The sequence below is a fragment of the Leucopleurus acutus genome, assembly GCF_964270905.1.
Source record: "Leucopleurus acutus genome assembly, chromosome: 4".
Taxonomy (NCBI): Eukaryota; Metazoa; Chordata; class Mammalia; order Artiodactyla; family Delphinidae; genus Leucopleurus; species Leucopleurus acutus.
Window position 1 is genome coordinate 149,705,482 of NC_139146.1, and position 24,710 is coordinate 149,730,191.

Genomic DNA, 24,710 nt, shown 5'->3' on the forward strand with positions numbered 1-24,710 from the left:
AATTTGAATATATAATCTTGTATTTGTACCTCTATATTCCTCACTCCCATCCCTATCTCCGAGGAACACAAAGTGTGAAATGATAAAGACCAACAACACAAGAAAAGGTTCAATATTTAGGGAAACAAAGGGAAAAGAATGATGACTAACAAAGAATCTCCTAGTATACTGAACTAGGAAGAACAGAGAAAATAAAAGTAGATAACATTAACAGCATTAATTTGTCCCAGGCACTTTTCTAAATGCTCTTTGCATGCATTAGCACATTTTAATCCCCAGGAGGGAATTTCATGAGGTAGGTACAATTATTAATCTTATTACACAGATAAGGAAACTGAGTAGTTAGGTCATTTGCTGGAGTTATGGAACTAGTAAACTACACACCCCAGAGCCCTAGCACTTATTTACTATACTATAATAAAGAGATAAAACGTGCATCATTTTCTTGGAGAGTCAGAGGCAAACCTGGGGCGAAAAACCCATTGAATGCATCACTCATTTAACTAATAGACGCAGTTATTGAGAGTCCTTGCTGTTTCCAAGCTCATTTATAAAAGCAAATTAGGTGTGCTATTATTATTACGCCATCGAGTTCACGATGAGTCCCACAGGGTAAGAATCTGCACATCTTAGAGGTAAAGAGAACTAAGTCATGCTTTTCAGGTCCTTAAATGTTTTTAAATGAAAGGAGAAGAAGAAAAAAGAAAAAGTCCAAACGATGCTACAGGAACTGTGGTATAGTAAAGATTTACATAAAACAAAGTAATGTTTTTAACATACCCAACAGGACAGTGTGTTTGAAACCTCATTTTGGTGATAACCACGTAGGTCCAAGTGTAACACTGTGTGACTCTGAAGTAGGCCACTGGCTTCCTGGCAACCCTGCGATAGGCTCTGGTGAAAACTCAAGACACCCTGCCCCCCTCCCCGCCTTAAGCACCGGTTTTGTTTGAAACGCAAACGCGCAGGAGAAGCTGCACGCCGCGCTCTCAACTACCGAGCGGTGTCGCAGCAAAAGCAGTCGGGTCCGGAGGGTCCTCGGAACCAAAGCGCTGGCCTCCACCTGTCGGGGGCAGCGTTTCCGGAGCACCGGGGAGGCGGGGCCTGGCCGCTGGGGCCGGACTCCCGGGCAGCGCCTGCAGCGGCGCGGGTGGTCACGGGCGCGCAGTGGCCCGGTCGCGGGCTGCCAGGCCATGCCGCGCGCAGTTTGCGGCCGGCTCGCCTCAGCGCTGCGGGGGACACGCGCACAGCCGCCCGCGGTCGCCCGGAGGTGTGTGCACGCGTCGGTGTCGCGGCCGTCCCCAGACCAGAGCGAGCGGACGCGGAAACCGCCCCGCGCCTTCGACCCAGCGCTGCTGGAGTTCCTGGTGTGCCCGCTCTCCAAGAAGCCGCTCCGGTGAGGTTCGCCCGCGGCGGGTTTTCCGTCGCGGCCTCCCGTCGCGGGGAGGGGGGGCGGGTGGACCGCCGCCGAGCAGCCCTGGCAGGTCACTCCGGGCATGTTCTTGGCTGCCATTCCTTGGCCCCGGGGTCTCCCGCGGCGTGGGGAGGGGAGGCGGGAGGCCGGCGGCGCGCCGAGCCCCAGGCCTCCCAGTCCGAACCGCCGACTCGCCGGCGCGGGCCAGAGCGCGTGTCGGTTCTCCCCTGGCCGCGCCTTAGAATCGCCAGGGCACCTTTTTAAAAATGCAGATTTCCAGGCACCCCAGGGCGGGTCGAATCGTTCGGAAGGCCCGTGGGCGGGGCTTGAGCAATGGCGCATTTTCTTAAAAGGACGCGAAGGGTTTCCCACGGAGAGCCGGGTTTATGAGCTCGTAGGACTCAAGACTAGTCCACGGCGTTCCGATTTTTAAGCCAAGGCGATGAAAAATGCAGTGGCCCCCAGAGTCTTGTGAAAACGCCGTGTACGGCCTTAAGCATGTAAGCGAGGGGTGCCGCCTTTTTTTTGGCTTTCAGTTCTTGACTAGATGGCTTTTGTAAAGGCCTTCTTGACCTTTAAGGTAGAGTCGTTAGGGTGAACACTCTACCGTGCCAGGCTGCTGACTCGGAACCCTGACACCAGGAAACACCGAAATGGCATCAGCCGTAGTCTTGGGGTGGCAGATTGCTAGTAATCTTTATCTTCATCTTTTAAAATTTCTCTTTCAGGGTTTTTCTCATAACGAACATATGACTCACTCAGTTTCCTTAAACCTTGAAATTACCATTTGATCTCCCTTTTAGCTAATTGTGTAAACAGCTCGCTTGCAGATAACGCTGCGTTCCGGAGTTTCCTCATTTCTGCACTCTCATCTCTCTCACACTTCTGTGTGTTTCGAGTTTTCAGTGGTTTCCTTTTAATGGATCAATAAGGCTGCTCTATTAAGCATGTACTATAAAATGAAGAAGTTGCAATTTCCTCTAGGGTCTGTTCCAGTAGTAAATGAAGGGGGATTGTTTGGGAGTTGAAAAAAGTAATGAAGGAAGATTTGGATGGAAAGGGCAAATCTTTTCTGACTGGTATTTTTAAAAACTGGGGCATGGCTTGGGAATAAAATGAAAATGAGAGAAACTGACTAAAATGGGAACAATTAAGAGATTCATTTTCTAAGAGAAATGGTTCGATGACCTATTACTGCTTTTAGAATGAAAAGCAGTCTAATTCTGCTTTTCTGGGATTAACTCTTATGTTAAGAACTGGATAAACGTTACTGTTTATTGAACATCAAGCTCTTCCAAGCATTTTGTTCTCCACGATTCATTTTGTTTTTCTTTCTCCCCCTCAGATATGAAGCATCGACAAATGAATTGATTAACGAAGAGTTAGGAATAGCCTATCCAATTATTGATGGGATTCCTAATATGATACCACAGGCAGCTAGGATGACACGTCAAAGTAAGAAGCAAGAAGAAATGGAGCAGCAGTAGATCATACTTAAAAACGACCACACACACAACTAACTTTTCTAAATACCACCCACCTTTTAAGAAGTCAGAGTGGCGGGTAATAAGTGGAGGAGAAGAATGTTTCTGTCTCTTCCTACGTTGACTGTCCTTATTCCACTGGTCTCGTTAGCAGGGCTGTTATACTCGGCCTCCGTGGAAGACAACTTCCCACAGGGCTGCACTAGCACAGCCAGCCTGTGCTTCTACAGTCTGCTCTTGCCGATCACCATACCCGTTTATGTGTTCTTCCACCTGTGGACTTGGATGGGTATTAAACTCTTCAGGCATAATTAATACAACCAGAACCAAGATGGTATATCCTCGTGATATGCTTGAGTGTCTGCCTCTGAAAGCCCGACTACATGGAAATACTGGACACCCACTGAATTTGCACGAAAGATGCTTTGCCTGGCTTCTGCCAGGGGTTTAGGACTAGGGAGGCTTAAGCTGCAGAGGCTTCTTGATTGTACTTTGGTGCTGCCCTTGTTCTTTGAAGGTTCTTATTTATACTTGGGGTATCAGGAGAAACATTTCAGCAAAGTGTCTCGTTGGAAATTAATAGCCCCAGCCGTCATCTGATGACTTTATTTCTTATCCCATTCATAATTAAAAGTTACTAATTTGAAACCTTATACGTTTATTTTACATTCAGAGTCTGGTAAAGTCACATGTTAAGGATGACTGAAATAATTCCAGAGGCGCTCTGTTGGGGCAGCTGTAGAGAAATGCATTTGAACTAATGTGGTATAAAACTGTAATAAATTGGAAACCACGTCTTTGCCAAAATTCGGAGTTTGTAAAATTACCTTCATTTCTTTGGCATCACATGCTTACATTAATAATAATATATTGGCATTTCCCATAAAACAATTTGTAGTTTTGTGGGGGTTTTATCCCCTTTGGTCACTAGAGTGTGAGTCTAAGGAAGAGAAAATGTAAAATATTCTAAATTTTAAACTTAGAATTTTAGAGAGACACATAATAGCCAAAATAGAATAATTTCCCAGGAAAGTATGTGCCCCTGGAGGTAGAGGTGGGGTTGAAAGATGTGCAAATAGCTGATTATGTCCTATTGAGTTGAGGGCTACGTTTTGAGGTACATTTCAGTTTATTTTCCTGCCACAGGAGACCTATTTATATAGCACTACTGAAGGCATGAGCATTTTACACATTAATAGTTCCTGATTTTCCAGAACTTTCAACAAGATTGATTAGTACAATAACTCTTTCAGAAGTGTAACATAAATATTTCAGTAGTTACCCTTAAGAAACCTCAGAACTGAATATAACCTTAACTGATTCTTAATAGAACCTTAAAGTAGTTTAACAGAACCTTTAGATAGTGATTCTTCCCTTTCAAAAGACAATTAAAACAAGAGGTTGGATGTGTTTCCTGTTGCATTAATTCAATGTATACACTGTAGTACAAGTCATGTTTTAAAAACTATGGCAAGGACTTCCCTGGTGGCACAGTGGTTAAGAATCCGCCGGCCAACGCAGGGGACACGGGTTCGAGCCCTGGTCCGGGAAGATCCCACATGCCGCGGGGCAACTAAACCCGTGCGCCACAACTACTGAAGCCCACCCACTCTAGGGCCTGCGTGCCACAACTACTGAGCCCACGTGCTGCAACTACTGAAGCCTGCATGCCTAGAGGCCGTGCTCCACAAGAGAAGCCACCGCAATGAGACGCCTACGCACCACAACGAAGAGTAGCCCCCGCTCGCTGCAACTAGAGAAGGCCAGTGCGCAGCAATAAAGACCCAATGCAGCCAGAAAAAAAAAAAAAAACCTCCTCTATGGCAATATACAAATAACAAGGAAGACAACAGAGGTATGCATCATTTCCTGAAATGGCATTGTTTTTCTTTTTAATTTGCCCTAAATCTCACTATGGTCAGTGTAAATGAAAGAATTTTGCTGATAAAACAAGCACTGTATTCTGAAATCGACTGTGGCAATGACTGCACGATTCTGTGACTATACTAAATCCATTGAGTTGTACAATGTACATGGCTGAATTATATGTTATGAGACTTGTATATCAATAAAGCTGTTACCAAAAAAACCCCCAGAAAAACAGTATCTGTATGTTCGGCATAAGGTTCAGTGGTTCCAAGTCACTTGCTGGAGTCAAGTGTTAGTCAGAGACACGGACCATAATGGAATACAGGTCTGCTGAATTTTGTCTACCACACGATGCTGCTTCTAGTGGCCCCCTGAGATACGACACGCTTTCTTGGGAATTCTCCAGCAGTTTTCTCACGTTCCTTTCCTAAGTTCCTCACAAGCACATCATCCTCACTTTCTGTCCATTATGGGGATTCCTGCACCAGCTTCCCGTTACAGAATGCCACGCACATCACGACACTGACCTCACCACCTACAGCTGTCGCAGTGTAAACCCACCGTGAGAAATACGGCCTGATTCTTTCACTAACTGGGACTTCTCCCCACTCTTCCTCCCCAATAATTAGCCGACTCCACAGTGGCAGGGACCTCCTGCCTCCCCAGAGCCTCTCAGCAAGACTACCTTGCCTACTGTCCTCACCGCATCACTGTCGGGGACCATCTTTAGCCACCTTGTGAATAAACTCCTTCCCACCAGCTTTCTAAGTGGGGGTTTTCCACCCTGAGGGAGCAAGAAAGGACTGGTCACGACCTACTTTCCCTCTTCATTTTCTTCCATTCCTGCAGAGTGGGCTTTTAAGTAAGGCTCTTTGAACTTCAGACTCTGCATCTGTGACATGGAAGTTGTCACAGACCTGGTGGGAGTTTTACGTGAGGCAGGAAATAAGAAATTACATGGTACAGCCAAGAGCCACAGTAGAGTCTCACTGTGTGTGGAAAGGGGACGGGCGTTTTGTGCCACTTACTGGAATGCTCCATTTGGAAGTGACTGCTATCTTCTGCACCAGCCACTAGGTGGCACTTCCAGCTAACTCCTGGGACCACGGGCAGCTAAGCTCTGGGAAGGAAACTGAAAGAAGACTGTAGTTGGGGAATTCTGAGCTAGGTAGCCATATTCCACAAACTTATTAATTCACTCTCATGGCATCTACTAGACAGGCCTGACAGCTGCAGCGAATCCTGAGAAACGACTGGGAATAACCCAGACAGAGGAGGAGGTGGAACTGAAGACAGGAGGTGAGGAAGCAGGAGGGGTGCAGGTGGGGTGAGCAGAGGGTTCCAGGCAGAAAAAAAAACATGTGTGAAAACACAGGAAGGAGACTGCAGCCTGTTCAGGAAACTGAGCTGGTTGCAAACGACAAGAATGGGGTACACTGTGTATGCAGGGCCGTGGTGGGAGACCAGGAGGCACGTCGGGATGGATTTGGGAACTAGAATAACAGTGTTAATGAGATTGGACGTTATTGCTTGATTTGAAAATTGTTTTGATATATGCAGCTGATACGGCTCTTCTTCCCAGAAAAAGGGAAAGAAAAAGCACATGCAAACTTGCAGAGGTTTCGTGTGTCGTGGACCCCCGGGGTGACACGTGCTCAAATCTGCACCAATACAGTAGCCACCAGTCACACGTAGATACTCAGCACTTGAATTTTCAATCTCATTTTAGCTAAATAGCCATACATTGGACAGCACAGTTCTACACTTTTTCTGCCACTACTACCAACAAAAGTTTTCCCTCTTCAAAATTCTTCAACAGCTAAACCTTAACTACAGCAGGGGTCCATCTTATTCAACGGCGCAGATCTAGATTTCTAGCCTCACGGAAAGTTCTACTGGACAGTGTTGGTCTAGATACAAGGAGACCAGTTGAGAGACAACCGCAGCGATGGGAGAGATGGTGAGAGCCTGAACTAAAGCACTGGCAGTGGGCTTAGAGGGAGATGAGGATTAGAATTGTCAAAACCTGACTGATACTTTTAACGTAGGGAGGGAAGGAGAGGGTGGAAAGGAAGATGGCGGTAGGAGGGATCGGTGGTACCATTCCAAGCTGAGTACAGGAAGATGGCCATCTTCTTCTTGAACATGCTGCGATGAAGGAGCTGAGAGGCATGCAGGTAAACACAGGCCACGCAGAACGATGGCTGCAGTGCTGGACTCTTATCAGTTCCTGTCAGGCAAAGAGAGAGAGAGATCTGGGTACCATCAGCACGGAAGTCATAACTGACTCCATGGCGACGACGAGTACGTGCAGACTGGGAAAAGACGCCCACGCTAGCACTTCAGGCTTTAGGTCGAGGGAGTGTAAGAGAAACATGCAAAGGAAATGAGGAAGCAGCGAAGAAAAAAGAAAGCCTAGCATAGCAGTTCATGAGAGTTTTGAGGAGAAAACAGTTTCAAATGCAATAAATACCTTTAAGATGGAAATGGGCAAGTTTCCATTGAAATTTGCAACAAGGAAGTCATTTGTGACTTTTACTAGAGCAGTGTGAGAGGGAGAGCCACCACGTCAGCCCCTGGACGCACCACCCGGACGTTTATGAGGTAAAAAAATCCCTTCCGTCTCACCTGATGCACTGGGGTTCAGGGTCACCTTGTTTTAACAGCCTAATCTGTATCACTACTAATACATCTTACATGCAAAAACAGCCATTCTAAAAAGGCAGGTAAACACACTGAACAGTCGGCAAGACTTTTATGTTCACTTCTGAGTTAACTTTATTTTTGAAAATATCTCCCGAAAGGGGGAAGCGTGAGAGGTACAGTCAGCCGAACCCTCTGTTGCTGTTGATGGCTACTTGCAGCGCTTCTTCTACTCTTTCCATTGTAGAGTATTTAGGGAGGTAGAGGACACTGAAACACGTCTGTGCCCTTATGGGATCTTTCTCATTCAAATCTTCAGGACAGCGAAATGTTATTTTCATGTTCTTCAAGCCTATTAATTGAATTCTGTCCGTTCCTGTAAGAAACGCTAAAAAAGAAGAATCAAAATGAGTGATCTGCTTCACAGAGACCAAAATTTACAGAGAGAAAAATGTGTTTGTTCAGAGACACTAATTGAGGGCCCCTGTGCAGAGTCCTACATGGGACTGCATTGGGGACCACTGTTAGCACAAAGTCTGACACAGTCACCGCCCTCAAGGAGCTTACAGTCTGGCTGGGAATATCAGATTCTTGAGCAGGAAAAGACAAACAGCAAGAGAGAAATAAAAGGGTGTAAGACAGCAAACAAGGTGGCATGGAGTTAAGTACCTTCTGAGTGTAAATGCTGTGGTTCAGAGCAGGGAGAGAGAATCAGGCTGGGATGACCGGGAAGGCTTCCGAGAGTTCGGAATGAAGTTGAACCTTTAAAGGAGGGAAAGGTTCAGAGAGGCCACAAGGAGGCAGGTGAAGGTTCAAGGAACGGAAGAAGAAAGCTGGAGGTGGGAGGTGCAGAGTAGGCTCCGGAATGTACAGACAAGGGGACTGTTTGGCTGGAACAAAGATCTCCTATAAGCGTTAAGACTGGAGAGTAAGGTTGGGCTTCTGGAGAAGTCTGAATACTTTCCAACACCCATGTTATCCACAGAAGAAAGAATGAGCAGATAAACGTTTCTCAAAAATAAGCTAAGGAAGTCGAGTAAGAAAATGAGAGAGGAAGTCTTTAGACAGGTCTCAGGAAAAGCACCGAGTAGGCATAAAACTGAGCTCAAAGTCTGAAGCTGAGGTAAAGGAGTGGACACAAATGACGGTACACAGCCTGGCTCATCCCACAGGGCCTCGGTAACTGAATGGTGACTCAACTACAGGAGAAGCCTCAATATTTAGCTCAAAGAAAAGAAGAAAAATTTAGAAGCAAGGCAGAATTGAAAATGACAGGAGAAAGACCTATATTCACATTTGTTTTTTGATGTTGGGACAACCTGGCATAAAGGACCTTCCACCGGGCTAGGAGTAGCTCTGACAGCATGATTTGTTGCAAATGGCGCCCATGACACACAAGATTTCCTCACCTCACAGAAAAGACCTCCTCCTGATGCAGTACTCACCAAGGAATTTTTTCTTTTCCTCCGAAGTCAATTTGTGTAAAGCCTTCCAAAACATCACTATGGTGGGATGTGAACTGTCATATCCTTGTTCGTAACGTGCATTCTAGAGAAAATGCAAAAAAAAAAAAAAAAATTCAGGAAACAAACAAACAAAATTGTAATTCAAACCACTTGGCCTTTAAGAGGTACCTTTTCAAATGTTTCCCAGTCGTAATCTGTATTTCCAATAATCACATCCTTGAGTTCTTCCGGATGGAAAAATTCAATAATCTCCTTGTCGCACACTTTGTAAAATCCTCTTTGAAACTCTTCATAAACCGCCTTTACAGAGATGTTGAAGATGTAACTGACATACTTAGAAACATAGTCTCTCCTTTAATGAAACGAAAGATGATTTCAGGTTACTGCACTATCCTGAACAAAACTGGGGGAGGGGGTGAAAAGGATGATAGAAATAAAGTAAGAGACAGTGGCCTTGGGGTCCTCCTGGCAGCTGCTGCAAAACCTTCCCCAAACAAGGGGAAGGCGGCCACCTGTGTTGCCGGTGTGCAGCCCCCTGATTCTCGAAGGAGGGTCTGCAGCGCCACGAGGGGGCTTGAGACATCCACCGGCGTGTTAGTCTTGAATAAAGCACGAGAGCTTTGCAAGTCCAGCTGGGGCGGTGCCCCTTCACAGAGATTCAGGGCTAGCCTGGTGACTGAAGGCCTAAGGTCTGGAATTCTCCTCTTGGAGAAGTGCTGTTGGGATGGCTGGTGTGCCCGGGTAATGGTTCCTGCCACTGCAACAACCGGCTGGGACAAGAAGTGGAGAGCAGCGTGCCTTCTACCCGGGGACTCTGAATTCTGCTGACACAAAGGATGTCCTCCATCTGGTGCTGGACAGATCCTAGGAACTTTACATCTCTCCTGCATGAACCCATGTGAGCAGCTGTCAACCTCTGGGGGATGGGGGGGGGGACTGCCTAGAAATTTGGGGGCCAAAATGAATTAGGCGGCCTTTACTTGGTCTTATCAAAAGGATACCAATAAAATATTCTAAAGCAGAAAAAAAAAAAGAGCTAGAACATCTAATAATGGGGTGCTTACCATGTGCCATGAACTGTTAGAGCTGTTTTTTTCATGTATTGTCTTATTTAATCTTCGTAAAACTCTGCAAGGCAGGTTCTTATGGCATTTTGGTAAAGAGGAAAAGAAACTGAGACACAGTGAAGGTACGAGATTGCTCAAAGTCACACAGTTAAGAGAACTGACAGATAAGAAGAGAAAAATTTTGGAAGAATAAAACCGTCCCTGTTATCTCTGGAGAATGGGCTAGGGAGACAGGGGAAACTTCCTATTTTATACTCTTTTGTATTGTCTGAATCTGTCAGAGTGAGTAATTATTTGTGCTTAAACACAAACAAAGAGGAGATTTATACATCTAGCTATGATGGAGTAGCTTGTAGCAAATGTTCCCAGCGATAAGAACTAGAAAAACCCAGGTAATATACAAAAGCACATCTAGCTCCAGGTTTCCAAATCTAAGTCAAGATTCAAGAGGGCCTTTGGACTAAGAGACAAGGGAAGCTCCCCGAGGCGAGCCCAGCACTTAGCTTGCAGTTTCTGCCTTTGGGCACATTTGCCAATTCTTTCAGGGAAAGGGGCCAGGCATTCAATAATACTATGGACAAATTGGGGTATCGTCATAAAATACACCACAGAGCTAGAAATGTTCCATTTCTTGATCTGAATGCTTCTAATTTTGAACTTGTCTGTATGTTATAATACCAAGTTTTTTAAAATAAAGAATGCTCACTAGATATTTCTTTGCCACTCTGACCAACTATCAGGGGAGCGTTCTATAATCGCAAACTCTATGGCTCTAAATGGCATCCCATAAAGTATTGGGAAGTCAAGATACCACAGTAACATCTAATAATATTAACAAAACTAAGCTCCTGCTGTGGACCAGACACCACTGTGGACAACTCCAGGCACTGGATAAACAACGGTGAGCAAGACAGACCAAGACCCTGCCGTCACGCAGCTCCTCAGAGCTGCGGAAACACCGATAAGGAAACAAGCAAAAATCCTAAAGGTAGGTAACGTGTGACGTGAAAAGGTAAGGGGATAAAGAGAGAGAGCTCAGTGGTATAATCCTAGACAGGAAGATGAGGGAAGGCCTCTCCAAGAAAGCCATTTCCTTCCCAGCCAGCATACGAACCCTAGGAGACACACACATACATACAACATGAACTGACTCTCCGCCTTTTCGTAAAATGATTGAGAAAGGAAAATAATAATTACAAGGAATTTTTAGAGCCCAGTGAAATAAATGCAGTGTATAAACAAAACAAATCCTTCACTTCTTTGTACCTACTTGTTAGCGTGGTCGACAGTTATGTGACTTCCGTTAGGAATTAAGTCTACGTCATTTTTGTCCCAATGCACCTGTAACCACAAATGAACTCAGTATCTCCGAGACAGTCCCGAACAATATACTATCAACAAAAACACTCTGGAGCATACCTCTTTTCCTCAAACCAGCAAGGTGGTAAAAAATTACCACCTTTACCATGCAGAACGAAAGCTAAGTTTCTAAAAGAACTTGAATTATCTATTTTAACTGATCATATTGAATAAATTAATCGGACAGTTGCCATAGCTCAGCATTCACTTTACACACTACAGACCTAGTATGGTAGATTTGCAAAACGTGGCCAGATTCCTCCCATCCTGCTATTTACGCAACGTGATTGTGCAACACCTCCCATCAAGAGGGCGAGTCTATTCGGCTCCCGAGTCCGAGCGTGGCCACGTGAAGTACTTTAGTCCACGGGACCTGACAGGAGCAAAAGCTTGAAGGGCAGCTGGTGTGCCGGGGCTTGCCATCTCCTACTCGCCATGACCCTGCGACCACTCGTGAAGAAGCCTCAGCTAGCCTACTGGAGGATAAAAGGCCACTAGAACAGAGACAGCTGTTCCAGCTGACACCCCCTCAGCCAACCGGCCTGCTAGCCACCAGGTGTGTAAGCAAGGCCACTGTGGGCGAGGCAGCCCGCCAAGTCAGCCCAGCCCAGACACCCACAGGATCGTGTCTGCTGCTTTAACCCACTAAGCTTAGGCGTTGTCTGTTACTTGGTAAGATCTAACTGATACACCCAGCTCATGAAAAATGAGGAAGAACACCTTCTGTACTAGCTTAATTCAGTGTGGTTTTTTATTAAAGGTAAGTATAAAAAAGGTTCATCAGATGAAATAGGAGCTGTGATTTGATTTTTACTGTTACTCACGTTAAAATGGATGTGGAATACTTCTCCAAGGTCATCGCCTTCATCATCCAGAAGGGTCTGCAAGCTCCTGAAGAACAAATGATTTTATTCTTCAGATGTCAATAATCATGATGGCTAGAAACATCATCTAAAACAAATGTCAAGGGCACGCTTATTCCCAAGGTGGGAGGTCAGGTTCAGTTCACAGAACCTGCTTCTGTGTACTGAGACTCTAACTCGGGTCTGACCTCAGCCGAAAGTGTGACATTTGGAGGTTTCTTTGCAATTCTGCAGGCTCCTCACACAATTCCCAGCTCTCTTCCCTCCACCCTACCCGGCTCACCCAGTGACAGCAGGTTCCTAATTCAGAGAAGGATCACTAACATGCTTATTGATTCTGAAATTCATTCACACTGGTGTTACCTTTCTTTAAGCTTTTAATAAACATTACTTACAGAATAATAGATTTCCTTTTAATTATCAGGTATCACTTGAAATTTTTAGGAGTGGGTGGGTCAAAGGGCCTTCTCTATACCTCCTGTCCCAATATCTTCAAGCTTAAGACAGACCTGAAATTTGACCACCTTAACTGTGTCAAGGCATCTGTGAGAACAGAGGTTACATCAGAATGGAGAGCAGCCTGTCTTTATATTTCCACCTTTATAAATACTTTTATTTTTCTTAATTTTTTATTTTTTAGCCAGGCCACGCAGCATGCGGGATCTTAGTTTCCCCGACCAGGGATCGAACCTGAGTGCCCTGCACTGGAAGCGCGGAGTCTTAGCCACTGGACTGCCAGAGAAGTCCCTATAAATACTTTTAAAGTAATACAAGGCATACTATATTATGTGCTCCCTCACTCATTTATTCATTCAACAAACATTTATTAAGTATCTGGTATGGCAGGGATAAGGGACGTAAAGCTGAGAGTAAGACATTATTATTGATTAAATCCTGAGACTTACAGGTAAGATATGCTGATAAAAATCTTACTACAGTGCTGTCAGCTATGTGCAGCTAGGAACGATGTAAATGGTACAGGTACAACTTGGGAGAGCTTGGTTAACTCCTTCTGAAGGGATGCGTGTCATCGGGGAAGACCTCTGGGAGAAGGTGGAATCCAAGTTGATTCCTTTTCCCTGCTGGATTTTTTATTACCATATTGTGCCAAAATGTTGGATCCTTTTTTCTTTTTTTTTTTTGGCCATGCCACGTGCCACATGGCTTGTGAGATCTCAGTTCCCCGACCACGGACTGAACCCAGGCCACGGTGGTGCAAGTGCCAAGTCCTAACCACTGGACCGCCAAGGAATTCTCTAAAATGCTGGATCTTTTATTATGGTATCACGATAAAAACAGACCATGTTTAACTGTGCTTTGGGGGGGTTGAGGGAAAGTAATGGGAACCCAGCTGACAAAACTGGATTCATCATAAACTTGGCTCAAGATACTTTGTCTTTATATGTCCCTGTACAGCTCGTTTGCTTATTTATGGGTATGTTTATGAAGAACACCTGTGAACCTGACTCCCCAAACAAGAACTAAAACATTGCCAGGATCTTATACCTACCTACAGGGGGTACCTCCCTTATCCCATTTTTCTACCACCCCCAAAATGTTATACATGTATCTACAGTTTGAAGAGTATCTTTTCTCTTTGCTAAGGTATCTCTTGATGAACAGAGAACTTCTTTCATCTTATTGCACTTAAATTTATCAATCTTTCCTTTAACGTTGGTATTTTTATGTCTTGCTTGAGAAATCCCAGTGGTGAGAAAGATAACTGTCCATATTTTCATCATCGTTGCATTCAGTATTCAAGTCCCTTATCCACACAGGGTTGATTCTATTATGTGATGTACGGTATCTGTTCTCCTTTTTTTCCCAGGTGCATTAATTGAACAGTACTTCTGTTCCCACTGATCTAATATACTACCTCTAACAAACTTCCATGTGTATAGGGGTCAGGTTCTATGCTCTCCTGTACCATTGGAAAGCTTGCACCAATATCATACTGCCCTAATTAATACAGCTTTCTAATGACTCTTGATATCTGCTAGGCCAAGCTCCCCATCCTTATTCACCTTGCAAATTATTTTTGGCTATTCCTGGCCCCTTGTTCATCCATATACATTTTAAATCAGCCTTTTTTTTTTTTTTTTAAGCCTGCTGGGATTAAAATAGGAGTTTTGTTGAATATAGAGATCAGGGATTCTCAAAGCATAACCAAGACCAACAATTTCTGGGAATCCCTGAGGCCTTTACAGGGGGGGTCCACAAGGTCAAAACTAATTTCATACTACTACTGAGACGTTACTTGTCTCCTTCACATTCTGTCATGAGTACAGAACAGAGTTTTCCAGAGGCTATGTGACAGCTAACAGAATGAGCATGTATTCCTGTATTTAAAACATTTATCACTTTTAATTTCTAATATTATAAATACTGACAAATGTCACCGATATAAGTAAAAGCTCTTTGGGGTCCTCTCTTAATTTTTAAGAGAGTCTTAAGACCTAGAAGTTTGAGAAATGCTAATATGGATTTAGTGGTCTTTATTCAGTTTATGTATATTAAGTTATTTAGTTTATTAAATCTTCTTAGGCATGAGCATTATTTATGTCATTTTCAATGTTTTCAGCAAAACATGACAATCTTATCTACTCCTTTCCAAATTTGGTGCTTTCAATATTTTTGTCCTTATCTTACTAGTTAATAAGTGTAACGATTACTAGTTGGATTCCGGAGCCAGTGTCTGTGTTCCAACCATAGTTCTGTCACTATGGGATCTGGGGCAAGTTACCTAACTTTCTTCCCTTTCAGTTTCCTCATCTGTAAAATAGGGATAATAATAATAACAGAATCATACTACTGTTCTCATTCTTTTAGAAATCCCACAGTATTCCATTGCATAAATATACCAAAAACATTAATTCCCTCACTGAAGAGCATTTAGGTAGTCTACATATTATAAACTATCTAATACAATGTGCGTTAGGAGACATATTTGCACGATTGCCTATTTCTAAATGTGAAATGTCTAGAGGTAGAATTGCTGGGTCAAAGCAGCAAACATGTTTTTTTTTATTCTAAGCACAGTAGTCCCCTCTTAGCCATGGTTTTGCTTTCCAAAGTTTCAGTTATCTGTGGTCTACTGCAGTTTGAAAACATTAAATGGAAAACTGCAGAATAATTCATCAGTTTTAAATTGCAGGCCGTACTGAGTAGTATGATGCAATCTCACACCATCCCTCTTTGTGCGGTAAATCACCCCTCTGTCCAGCGTATCCCACCTGTTGGGCATTCAGTAGCTGCCTCGTGACCACTGTGGCATCACAGTGCTTGCATCCACGCAACCCTTATTTTACTTAATGACGGCCCCAAAGAGCAAGAGTAGTGATGCTGGCAATTCGGATGGGCCCAAGAGAAGCCGTAAACTGTATGTTTTAAGTGAAAAGGTGAAAGTTCTCAACTTAATGAGGAAAGAAAAAATCAGACGCTGAGGTGGCTAGGATCTACAGTATGAAAGAATCTTCTATCTGGGAAACTGTAAAGAAGAAAAAAGAAATCCATGCTGGTTTGCTCTTGCACCTCCAACTGCAAAAGTTATGGCCACAGTGCATGGTAAGTGCTTAGTTAGGATGGAAAAGGCATTAGATTTCCTCAGTAAGACATTCTGAGAGAGGGAAACCACATTCACATAACTTTTATTACAGTATATTATTATAATTGTCCTATTTTATTATTAGTTATTGTTAATCTCACAGTGTGCCAAATTTATAAATAAAGTTTTATCCTAAGTATGTACGTATAGGAAAAGACATGGCATATATAGCATTCGGTACTATCTACGGTTTCAGGCATCCACTGGAGGGCTTGGAACGCATCTCCTGCAGATAAGGGGGAATACTGTACTGCCATACTGCTCTCTGACAAGGAGTTACCAATTTACAATTAATTCCACTCACAATTCTTGATATCAGAGTGAACCTTTTCCCAAATCCTTACTGACACTACGCAGCATCAGTATTTCCAACCACTGTCAATTTGAAGCCCATATTAGCCTCTCACTTTAATATGCATTCCATGATCACTTAATTTATGATTATCCATGATCATCTTAATTTACGAACCATTTCTATTGCTTCTTTTGTAGGTTACTTTCTTGTATCCTCTGTCAATTTTTCTTATGGATGTGCAGGAACACTTTATTCAGCAGGGGTATTAACCCTTTCTATTATATGTTACCAATATGTTTTGTGAGGTGGTGGCTTGTCTTTTAACTTAGAAATAAGTTTTCATTTTAACGATGATGACATAAAACAACTTTTAAAATAAACATCAGGACTTCCCTGGTGGCACAGTGGTTAAGAATCCGCCTGCCAATGCAGGGGACACGGGTTCAAGCCCTGGTCTGGGAAGATCCCACATGCCATGGAGCAACTAAGCCCGTGTGCCACAACTACTGAGCCTGCGTGCCTAGAGCCCGTGCTCTGCAACAAGAGAAGCCGCCATAGTGAGAAGCCCGCACACCGCAACGAAGAGTAGCCCCTGCTCGCTGCAACTAGAGTAAGCCCACGCACAGGGATGAAGACCCAACACAGCCAAAAGTAAATAAATTTAAAAAAAAAAAAAAAAAAAAAACAACTTTGGAAAACATGTCTCTTTAAAATAAATAAGTAAATAAATAAATAAAACAAAATAAATTAAGCATCACTTGCAGGTTTTGCACCAAGGTGTAACCTGTGCTGTCATGACTGTCTCTACTCAAATAAACCAAAGGTTAATGAAAACAGTGAGGACCGACTATACGAAAAACCAACTTTTCTTAATTTGAGAAAGTTAAATTATTATCTAACAATTTGACAAAGTCAGAATCAGTTTAAAACACCCAGAATGCTACTACTGAACACGAAAATACTACTGGAATGTGTGTGTTTAATTATTTATCTAAATATATGTTAGACAGGGTTCTGGAAAAGGAACGACGTTAACTTACTGTCCCAGAACAGGACTGAGTTCTTTCAAGTCTTCTAACGATGGCACTTGGTCCAAAAGTTTCTTAAACAGAGCCAGTGGGAAAGGGATGTTGGCAACATTGCGACTGAACAGGCAGAGTCCACACAGAACCCCAAAGAAGAAATAACTCTTCTTCTCAAATTTAGGCTGAAAAGAGGAAAAAAAAAAACCCTTAACGTATTATGAATTTTTACCAGTACAATGGAATATTTACATTAGGTAAACCATTTCTCCCCTTTCACAAAATCAAATCACAAATTAAAACGAAAAATCTTGAGATAAGAATACTTAGGGTTTATAGTCAATTATTAAGTCAATTTAAATCCCTGCCACAGTTTTGGTTACTGAAAGCATCAATAGTATGGGGGTGAGGAGACAGGAGAGATGTTGTTTAGGCGGAAAAGCTGCAATGAGTAGCAAATGAATCCTAGAGTTCAAATGCACAGCACAGTGAGTATGGATAACAATACTGTATTACAATCATCAAATCTGCTATGGTACTAGATCTTAATTAACCACCACTAAAAAGAAATAATTATGAGATGTGATAAAGGTGCTAATTACCACTACAATGGCAATCATACTATAATATAAATATATCAAATCAACATGTGGTACACCTTAAATTTATACAATGCTATATGTCAAATATATTTCAATAAAAAATAAAAGTATTAACAGGAATAGAAACACATTAGGCTCAGTAATCCTTATAAACAAAGTTTTTGCAATTTCTTTTCATAGGCTGTATCTTCAAATTCATTGGGGAAACAGAACAAAGAATGAGTGCCTAAGAAAGGAAGGGTTCATTTTACCTATACATTCTAGAAATGGTCAATACATACATATCACTTAAATTCTCTTGTGTGGACTTGGGAACCCAGGGCAAGAGGACCCCCATTTTAGAGAAAATAATCACTTTTTTAGAATTAAAAGTTATCTCCACAATTACATCAATAATTCCTCTCCCATAATACAACAGTCTAGACAACCTAATTTCCTATGGTAAATCCCCATACCTTTTCTCTCAGGAAATACCTACACCAAGAAAAGAGGACTTACCTTGACAGGAAACCACATGTAGGAAGCCTCTTCAGGATATGTGAACATCCCATATTCTGGCCGGGTCATTTCTTCAAAGAGACAATGGAAAAACTCTGCTCTGACTCCTCCAGCGTCATATCCAATTTCTCCACTAAATGAAACCTAAAGAAACAGAGCAAATAATGCATCACTTCCAGAGCTCTGTACTGCTACGCATTAAATCTCATTTAATAACTATTTGTGGACCCAAGTATTTGGGAGGTAGTGGGGTAAGCAAATTACTTGTGTTAGCGCATTGAATTTTCTTACTAATTCTAGGAGGCTCATGAGGCTTCAAGAATTTAAATAACTTTCCCAAGGTTATACAGCTGCTAAGACTTTTTTAAAAAATAAATTTATTTATTTTTATTTTTGGCTGTGTTGGGTCTTCGTTGCTGCACACGGGCTTTCTCTAGTTGCGGCGAGTGGGTGCTACTCTTCGTCGTGCTGCGTGGGCCTCTCATTGCGGTGGCTTCTCTTGTTGCGGAGCACGGGCTCTAGAGCGCAGGCTCAGTAGCTGTGGCTCGCGGGCTTAGTTGCTCCACGGCATGTGGGATCTTCCTGCACCAGGGCTTGAACCCGTGTCCCCTGCATCGGCAGGCGGATTCTTAACCACGGCACCACCAGGGAAGTCCCCAGCTGCTGAGACTTAATCCTATGGGTGACAAACCTGAGAGCCTGAAGTCTTCACCACTGAACTGACCTCAACTGGCCTCATTTTTATAATCATCAGGTACATTAAGTATAATGAAAATAAACATAAAGAAATCATAAATATCAGAATTTTCAAAAAAACTGAAAAACCAGAGCACATGTATTTACTGGCTTGGCTGTTGATTCCATAAGGAGGCAGCAATCCCACCTGTTGACACCAATCCCTCCTCAAGATGATTCTATTATAACCCATCTTTGCTCCTTCAATTACTTGCTCTGTTCTCCTTTCTGCCTTTCCTTCTTGGAATCCTTCACTTCAGTTTACAAATATGTTAAGGTCTCCCTTATCCTTAAAAGAGAAAAAAATCTCAACACCACTGTTTCCAGTACAGACAATACTGGCTTCCTCTAATCTAGATTGCCTAATTTTGGGGATTAATGTACACCAACTTCTAAACTCTTTTCTCTACTTAAATGCTTCTCTCCAAGAGGACCAAGAATCTGTGAATCCCCAATTCCAAGGACTTGAGTTTCTCACGTCTCATCCTAATTTCACCCACTCATTTTACACTTCTGGCCACTTCCTCTTTCTTCACACTCTTTTCTCCCTTGCTTTCTCTTATGAAGCACTATTCAAGCTTTCATCTCTCTCTTCTTTTTCGTGCTGCGTTAATACCAGAAATTCCTGCGGCTCTATGCTGGTGCTTCTATCCTTCCTCTTACCCTGCCCCTTTATGTGGGCAAGCTCCTTAACCTCACGAAGTGTGTTTTCCCACGGGATCATCAGAAAGATTAAATGGGATAACGCAGGTAAAGTGTCTCACACAGTCTGGAAAATAGTAGCTGCTTATTCAAATGTTACCTAAATTTTTTAAATGGATGAATGAAATATAAAAGTGGAACTAAAATAACTGAGTGGACTGGCTGGCTGACACAGTTTAGAGTCAAAATGAGTTCACCAGATTTTTTTTTTTTTTTTTTTTTTTTTGCGGTACGCGGGCCTCTCTCTCACTGTTGTGGCCTCTCCCGTTGCGGAGCACAGGCTCCGGACACGCAGGCTCAGCGGCCATGGTTCACGGGCCCAGCCGCTCCGCGGCACGTGGGATCCTCCCGGACCAGGGCACGAACCCGCGTCCCCTGCATCGGCAGGCGGACTCTCAACCACTGCGCCACCAGGGAAGCCTGAGTTCACTAGATTTTTAAAAATTATCTATGTGCAAAAATACACAGAAATGCCAACTCTAACTGCAAACTCCATACTTTTAAAATAGTATCTTGAGTTTGGTCAAGTCAATCATTCTTTAATCTGAGTAGGACAAGTGATAAACTAACGCCTCGAATCAAAAACACTCTAATAAATATTATCAGGAAAATCCTGACTTGTCTTGAGTAATTGGAGAGTCTAGAGCCTGATGGCTGGGCTGAAATCCTGGCTCTGATACTTATCAGTTGTGTCACCCTGGGATAAGTTACCTCATGGTTCTGCACCTCAGTTTCCCCATGTGTAAAAGGAGGGAAAAACAGAACCTTCTACACAGTGTGGGTCAAAGGGTTACAAAAGTGGAAAGCTTTTACAGTAGTTCCTGGCATAAGGAAAACATTCATTAGATCTTCTAGTCATTATTATTCTGTGTCAAATATCTATTAGTAAGACAATTTATATAGTAGCTAAACCGAAGATCGTTATTAATGAATACTCAGGACATGGTGATATCTACAATTATACCCTCAAAAAACTATGTAGTCAATAAAGAGAATGTTCTCTCTTCAACAAAGCAATCTGGGTTCCTGCAGAAGAGCAGAAACAAACTCTCAATTCTCCTCTGGGTCAACCCCATCTCCCTGGAACCTTTAAAAGGTGAGGACCAGCCGGCTTGGTCAAGCCTCATGAGGGGATGCACCTCTTAGGGCTAGTACTGGGCTATCTACCTGATCAGGTTGGGGGGAGGATGACCATTCCACCTGCTGCTCGTTAGCCAGACTGTACTGACAGCTCTCACCTGGAATGCACAGGCAACTGGGGAAAACTAGGGGAACTCCGATACAGATAACCCCAGCGGAAAAGGGCGGTAATTCCCTCTCTGTAAGGCCCCTTATTACATCCTTTTATGTTTTCTGTCTTAGCGGCAAAAACATTAAGTAAGAATTATATTTTACCCATAACTCCCTCCTCAGATCTTCATTCTCAAACTGATTTAGCTGATTCAAAACATCCTCAATCAAGTGACTCCTTCTGACTGTTAGATTAACGGTGGGCAGTAAAGCAAATTCAGACCTTTCTTGTTCCACAATGCCAGCCAAACTCACGAAAGCTCGCCATCTCTTCTCCTGGGAAAAGAAAAATGTTTCACTCCATTTCACCGTTTGCTCTAAGTAGAAATTTACAAAGTAGAATAAACCGGTTCAGTTTACTATCCGCGCGTGCCACAAACATTTATGAAAAGGGCCCTACATACACCCCTGGAGACAGGCTATATATTCAGTATTCACCCCCAGTGAGCAGAAGATACTTGAGACATAGGAAATGAAAAGCTCTGTGGGGCTGATTTGGGTGAGCAGGAAGGTGACCAACCGCGGGCTCCTCTGGACCACTGTATCCTGTAAACACAGCTGTGAACACTTCAGGGACCGAAGCAGTGAGCTGAAACCTAGTATTCTCATCAGGAAGAGAAGTCCAGACGTTTAGAAAAGAAGCCTGCTGCAGGAAAAGCGCAGGATGAAAGACCTCTCTAAAGATATCCTTTTCTAGGAGGAAAACTCAGACAAGAGATTTTAGGGGACAGATAATCTACGAAGTTACCAGGAGAGAGACAGACCCACAGACTGACAGACACACAGACCGTCCACCTGGAACCAAATGGCCATATGGGATCATTAACGTCTATGTCTCTTAGCAAAACAGAGAGAAATCAAATGCCATTTCTATAAAAAAGTTACCGGAAGCTTGTTTAGAATCAAGAGAGAATAGTTACAGGGTTGAAGCAAAGTCAAGTTCTCGGATCTTTTTTCTTTCCATTTTCCTTTGTTGAATAGTTCATTAATGGTCTTACTTGGAACTTATAAATCCATTTCCTAGTTTGTTTTGTTATGGCAACTGCATTAGGTAAAGGTATCTACTTTTATGACATAGATTTGAATATTATTCATGCATATAGATATACAGATGCATGTATCAGCATAGACGTGACAGCAAGCGCTAACGCTTTCGGGCACTTTGGGAGAGGCACTGTTCTAAATGCTTTACCTGTATCAACAAATTTAATCCTTATAATAATGCAGTGAGGTGCATTTTCTGAGGCATTTTGAAGCGTACAGTTTTAAGTTCAAAACCCCTTGCTGGATACGCTGACAAACAGCACCAAGTCAGCTGATGACAGTAAGTACATCTGCAAGGGAAATACTTTTCACAAACCTTTATTATGGCATGATCACAGCCAGCCGTTTCTTTGGCTCTGAATTTCAAGAATCCTCTGTCACCTCTATTCCCACTACTATGTTTTCCCATTAGATTAGACCTTCTTATGTACTGGTGCTAATCCCAGTCAAGCCCACGTCTGCCACGCGTCTTTGAGTACCGTTCAGAAGACTACCGGCGCCAACCTCAAGGCAAAAGCCCTACAGCTAGGCCCAAGCTCTGGCCTTTGCTACTGAGGCCCTAATATGCCTCAAGGCCAACCCAACTCAAATTGTGACAGCCTCTCTAGCCTTCTTTTTTTTTTTTTTTTTGCGGTACGCGGGTCTCCCACTGTTGTGGCCTCTCCCGTTGCGGAGCACAGGCTCCGGACGCGCGGGCCCAGCAGCCATGGCTCACGGGCCCAGCCGCTCCGCGGCATGTGGGATCTTCCCAGACCGGGGCACGAACCCGCGTCCCCTGCATCGGCAGGCGGACTCTCAACCGCTGTACCACCAGGGAAGCCCATAGCCTTCTTCACTAGAGTATAAGCTTCTTGAATGCTATGACCACCACTGGTTTCACCAGTGGGTGGCTCCCTTACCACTCCTCTATTATACACTGGAAAAGGTACTCATCATTTGATTTGCTAATGAAAACAAAGAAATAGGCATGCATACCTGTATTTTTAAAAGTGAGTCTGCATACAGTAGTTTAACTTTCGACAGAATATTAAAGATAAATGGAAAATGACTGAATATGACAGGATAGTGGATGTCCACTGAAGTGTCCTAAAAATGGAAATGACAACAATTTTGATAAATGAAAGGACAGAGAAATCTTACGCCTTACTTCCTAGCCTTAAAGCCCTGATGGTTTCAGGTCTCAGTACTTATAGCCAAAGCAATCCAAAATGCTGGTCAGTAGGGCTCAGATATATAAAATTCTAAGGAAATGTTTTATATCTATCAGTGAAAGGTATATACACCTAGTGTTTTCAGTACTCATTTAATTTCACCATTAATTATAAACTCTGGACATTTTCCCAAAGAGTCTGTTCTGCTGCCACCTGCACTTCTGAAACGTGAAATTAGTTCAGATGCATTCGGTAAGCAGGGGACTGACAGAATGCAGGTGGCTGGTTAGCTCAGACAAGATTCTTCCCAGGCAAAGGATGACGTGCTAGGAGTAGAATTAGAACCTTCAGAGAAAAGGTGAAAAAAATCTCAGATTAGCTGCTGAACTGGCAGCAAGAGCCCTTTAGCTTTATTTTAAGAAAATGAAAAAGGAGTACTTATACCCAGGGAACCCTCCCCAAAGTTACAGCCCTATCCTGCTGGCTCCTGGTGAGTTACCGAGCCTCCTATACCTACCTTAAGAGCAAAGCTCCACTCCCGTAAGTGTTATCTCAGTACCACCGGTCCTCTAATCAGGGTGTGGAGAGATTTCTACCCTTCGGTTTTTGTGCATTTTTCATCTCGCGGCACTGTCCACAGCCGCTTGCCTGGTTGATCTGAGCTATCCCCCCAGGTAGGAAGCACTTTTCTGTCAGTGTTCTGGCTACAAAACTGCATCGGTTTTGAGGGGTCTGCCTTGCTTTTCCCATAAACCCTGCTATTTCTATTGGGCAGCTCTGCAGAGTACAGGAAGTTTTGGAAATTCGTACAAAGTTACAGAACAAGTGCCTGTATTAACTTACCGACGATCAATACCCTCTTTAAATATGCCATACTTACTGCGCCCATTTTCCAGACGGTCCTTCTGTATGCATCTTCATAAAAATTAAGCAAGTGTGTGAGTTCATTTACTTTGAAGATATTTTCAGGCAGCTGACATTTAGTCTGGTTTACCTTAAATAAAACACCACCTGTGAGAAAGTTCTTTATATAAAGACAATTTTGCTTAATGGCTATAAATTAGATTATCAGAATAAACAGCAAGTTAAACATACTTTTAATGACCAGAATTAAGTTCTATCCAATTCCCCCACTGCCAAAGCCCCAAACTTTCAGGAGCATAAAGAATACCTAAGATTTAATAATAGAAATTGATGGTATGATGAAAAACTTCTACTTTTAATCCATAAAGAAGTTTTAAAGAAACTCAAGTGCAAAGAAAAATACAGTGTAATATGAATCCAAACTACTCTGGGGCCCAATACTTCATGTCACGTTCTTTCTTTCTCTCAATTTGCGGGGGGCGGTTGCCGCACTGTGCAGCTTGCAGGATCTTAGTTCCCCGACCAGTGCCACTGCACGGGGATGCTGTTTCATCCCTGTGACTAGGACCCCGCTGATCTCAGCCTTGCACTGTCAAGAGCCTCAGAAGCCTCAGAGTCATGGAGAAAGAGGTGCGTCGTCTTCGTGGATTCTGCTGGAGGTGTGGGGGGGGGGAGCTTGACAAACATTCTGACGCTGCCTGTTAGAGTCCAAGGGCAAAGCAGGATCCCTTCAAGATT

At 43.2% G+C, this 24,710-nt stretch overlaps 3 protein-coding genes across 5 annotated transcripts in view; 2 read left to right on the top strand and 1 right to left on the bottom strand.

The window, feature by feature from the left end:
* Positions 1-1,139: 1,139 nt before the first annotated feature.
* Positions 1,140-2,901, top strand: PYURF (PIGY upstream open reading frame; the record flags this gene model as incomplete). The annotated part of the gene is made up of 2 exons (XM_082838092.1): positions 1,140-1,396; positions 2,760-2,901. Exons 1-2 carry the CDS (start codon positions 1,194-1,196, stop codon positions 2,899-2,901), a joined length of 345 nt encoding a protein of 114 aa, XP_082694218.1. The 5' UTR covers positions 1,140-1,193.
* A 96-nt stretch (positions 2,902-2,997) lies between these two features.
* PIGY (phosphatidylinositol glycan anchor biosynthesis class Y) lies at positions 2,998-5,049 on the top strand (the record flags this gene model as incomplete). The annotated part of the gene is made up of 1 exon (XM_082838093.1): positions 2,998-5,049. One exon carries the CDS (start codon positions 2,998-3,000, stop codon positions 3,211-3,213), a length of 216 nt encoding a protein of 71 aa, XP_082694219.1. The 3' UTR covers positions 3,214-5,049.
* A 2,491-nt stretch (positions 5,050-7,540) lies between these two features.
* LOC309961434 (E3 ISG15--protein ligase HERC5-like) overlaps positions 7,541-24,710 on the bottom strand; it is a 40,925-nt gene continuing 23,755 nt past the window's right edge. For 2 of the 3 annotated variants that reach the window (XM_082838682.1, XM_082838681.1), the window contains exons 14-23: positions 23,989-24,102; positions 22,933-23,043; positions 21,019-21,189; positions 18,187-18,330; positions 17,105-17,271; positions 12,127-12,193; positions 11,214-11,284; positions 9,045-9,228; positions 8,856-8,958; positions 7,541-7,798 (exon numbers count right to left, since the gene is read on the bottom strand). In XM_082838682.1, the coding sequence (XP_082694808.1) occupies positions 7,593-7,798; positions 8,856-8,958; positions 9,045-9,228; positions 11,214-11,284; positions 12,127-12,193; positions 17,105-17,271; positions 18,187-18,330; positions 21,019-21,189; positions 22,933-23,043; positions 23,989-24,102 (1,338 nt within the window). In that variant the 3' untranslated portion in view covers positions 7,541-7,592. The remainder of the gene's footprint in view (positions 7,799-8,855; positions 8,959-9,044; positions 9,229-11,213; positions 11,285-12,126; positions 12,194-17,104; positions 17,272-18,186; positions 18,331-21,018; positions 21,190-22,932; positions 23,044-23,988; positions 24,103-24,710) is intronic. The other variant, XM_082838683.1, reaches the window with a different exon arrangement.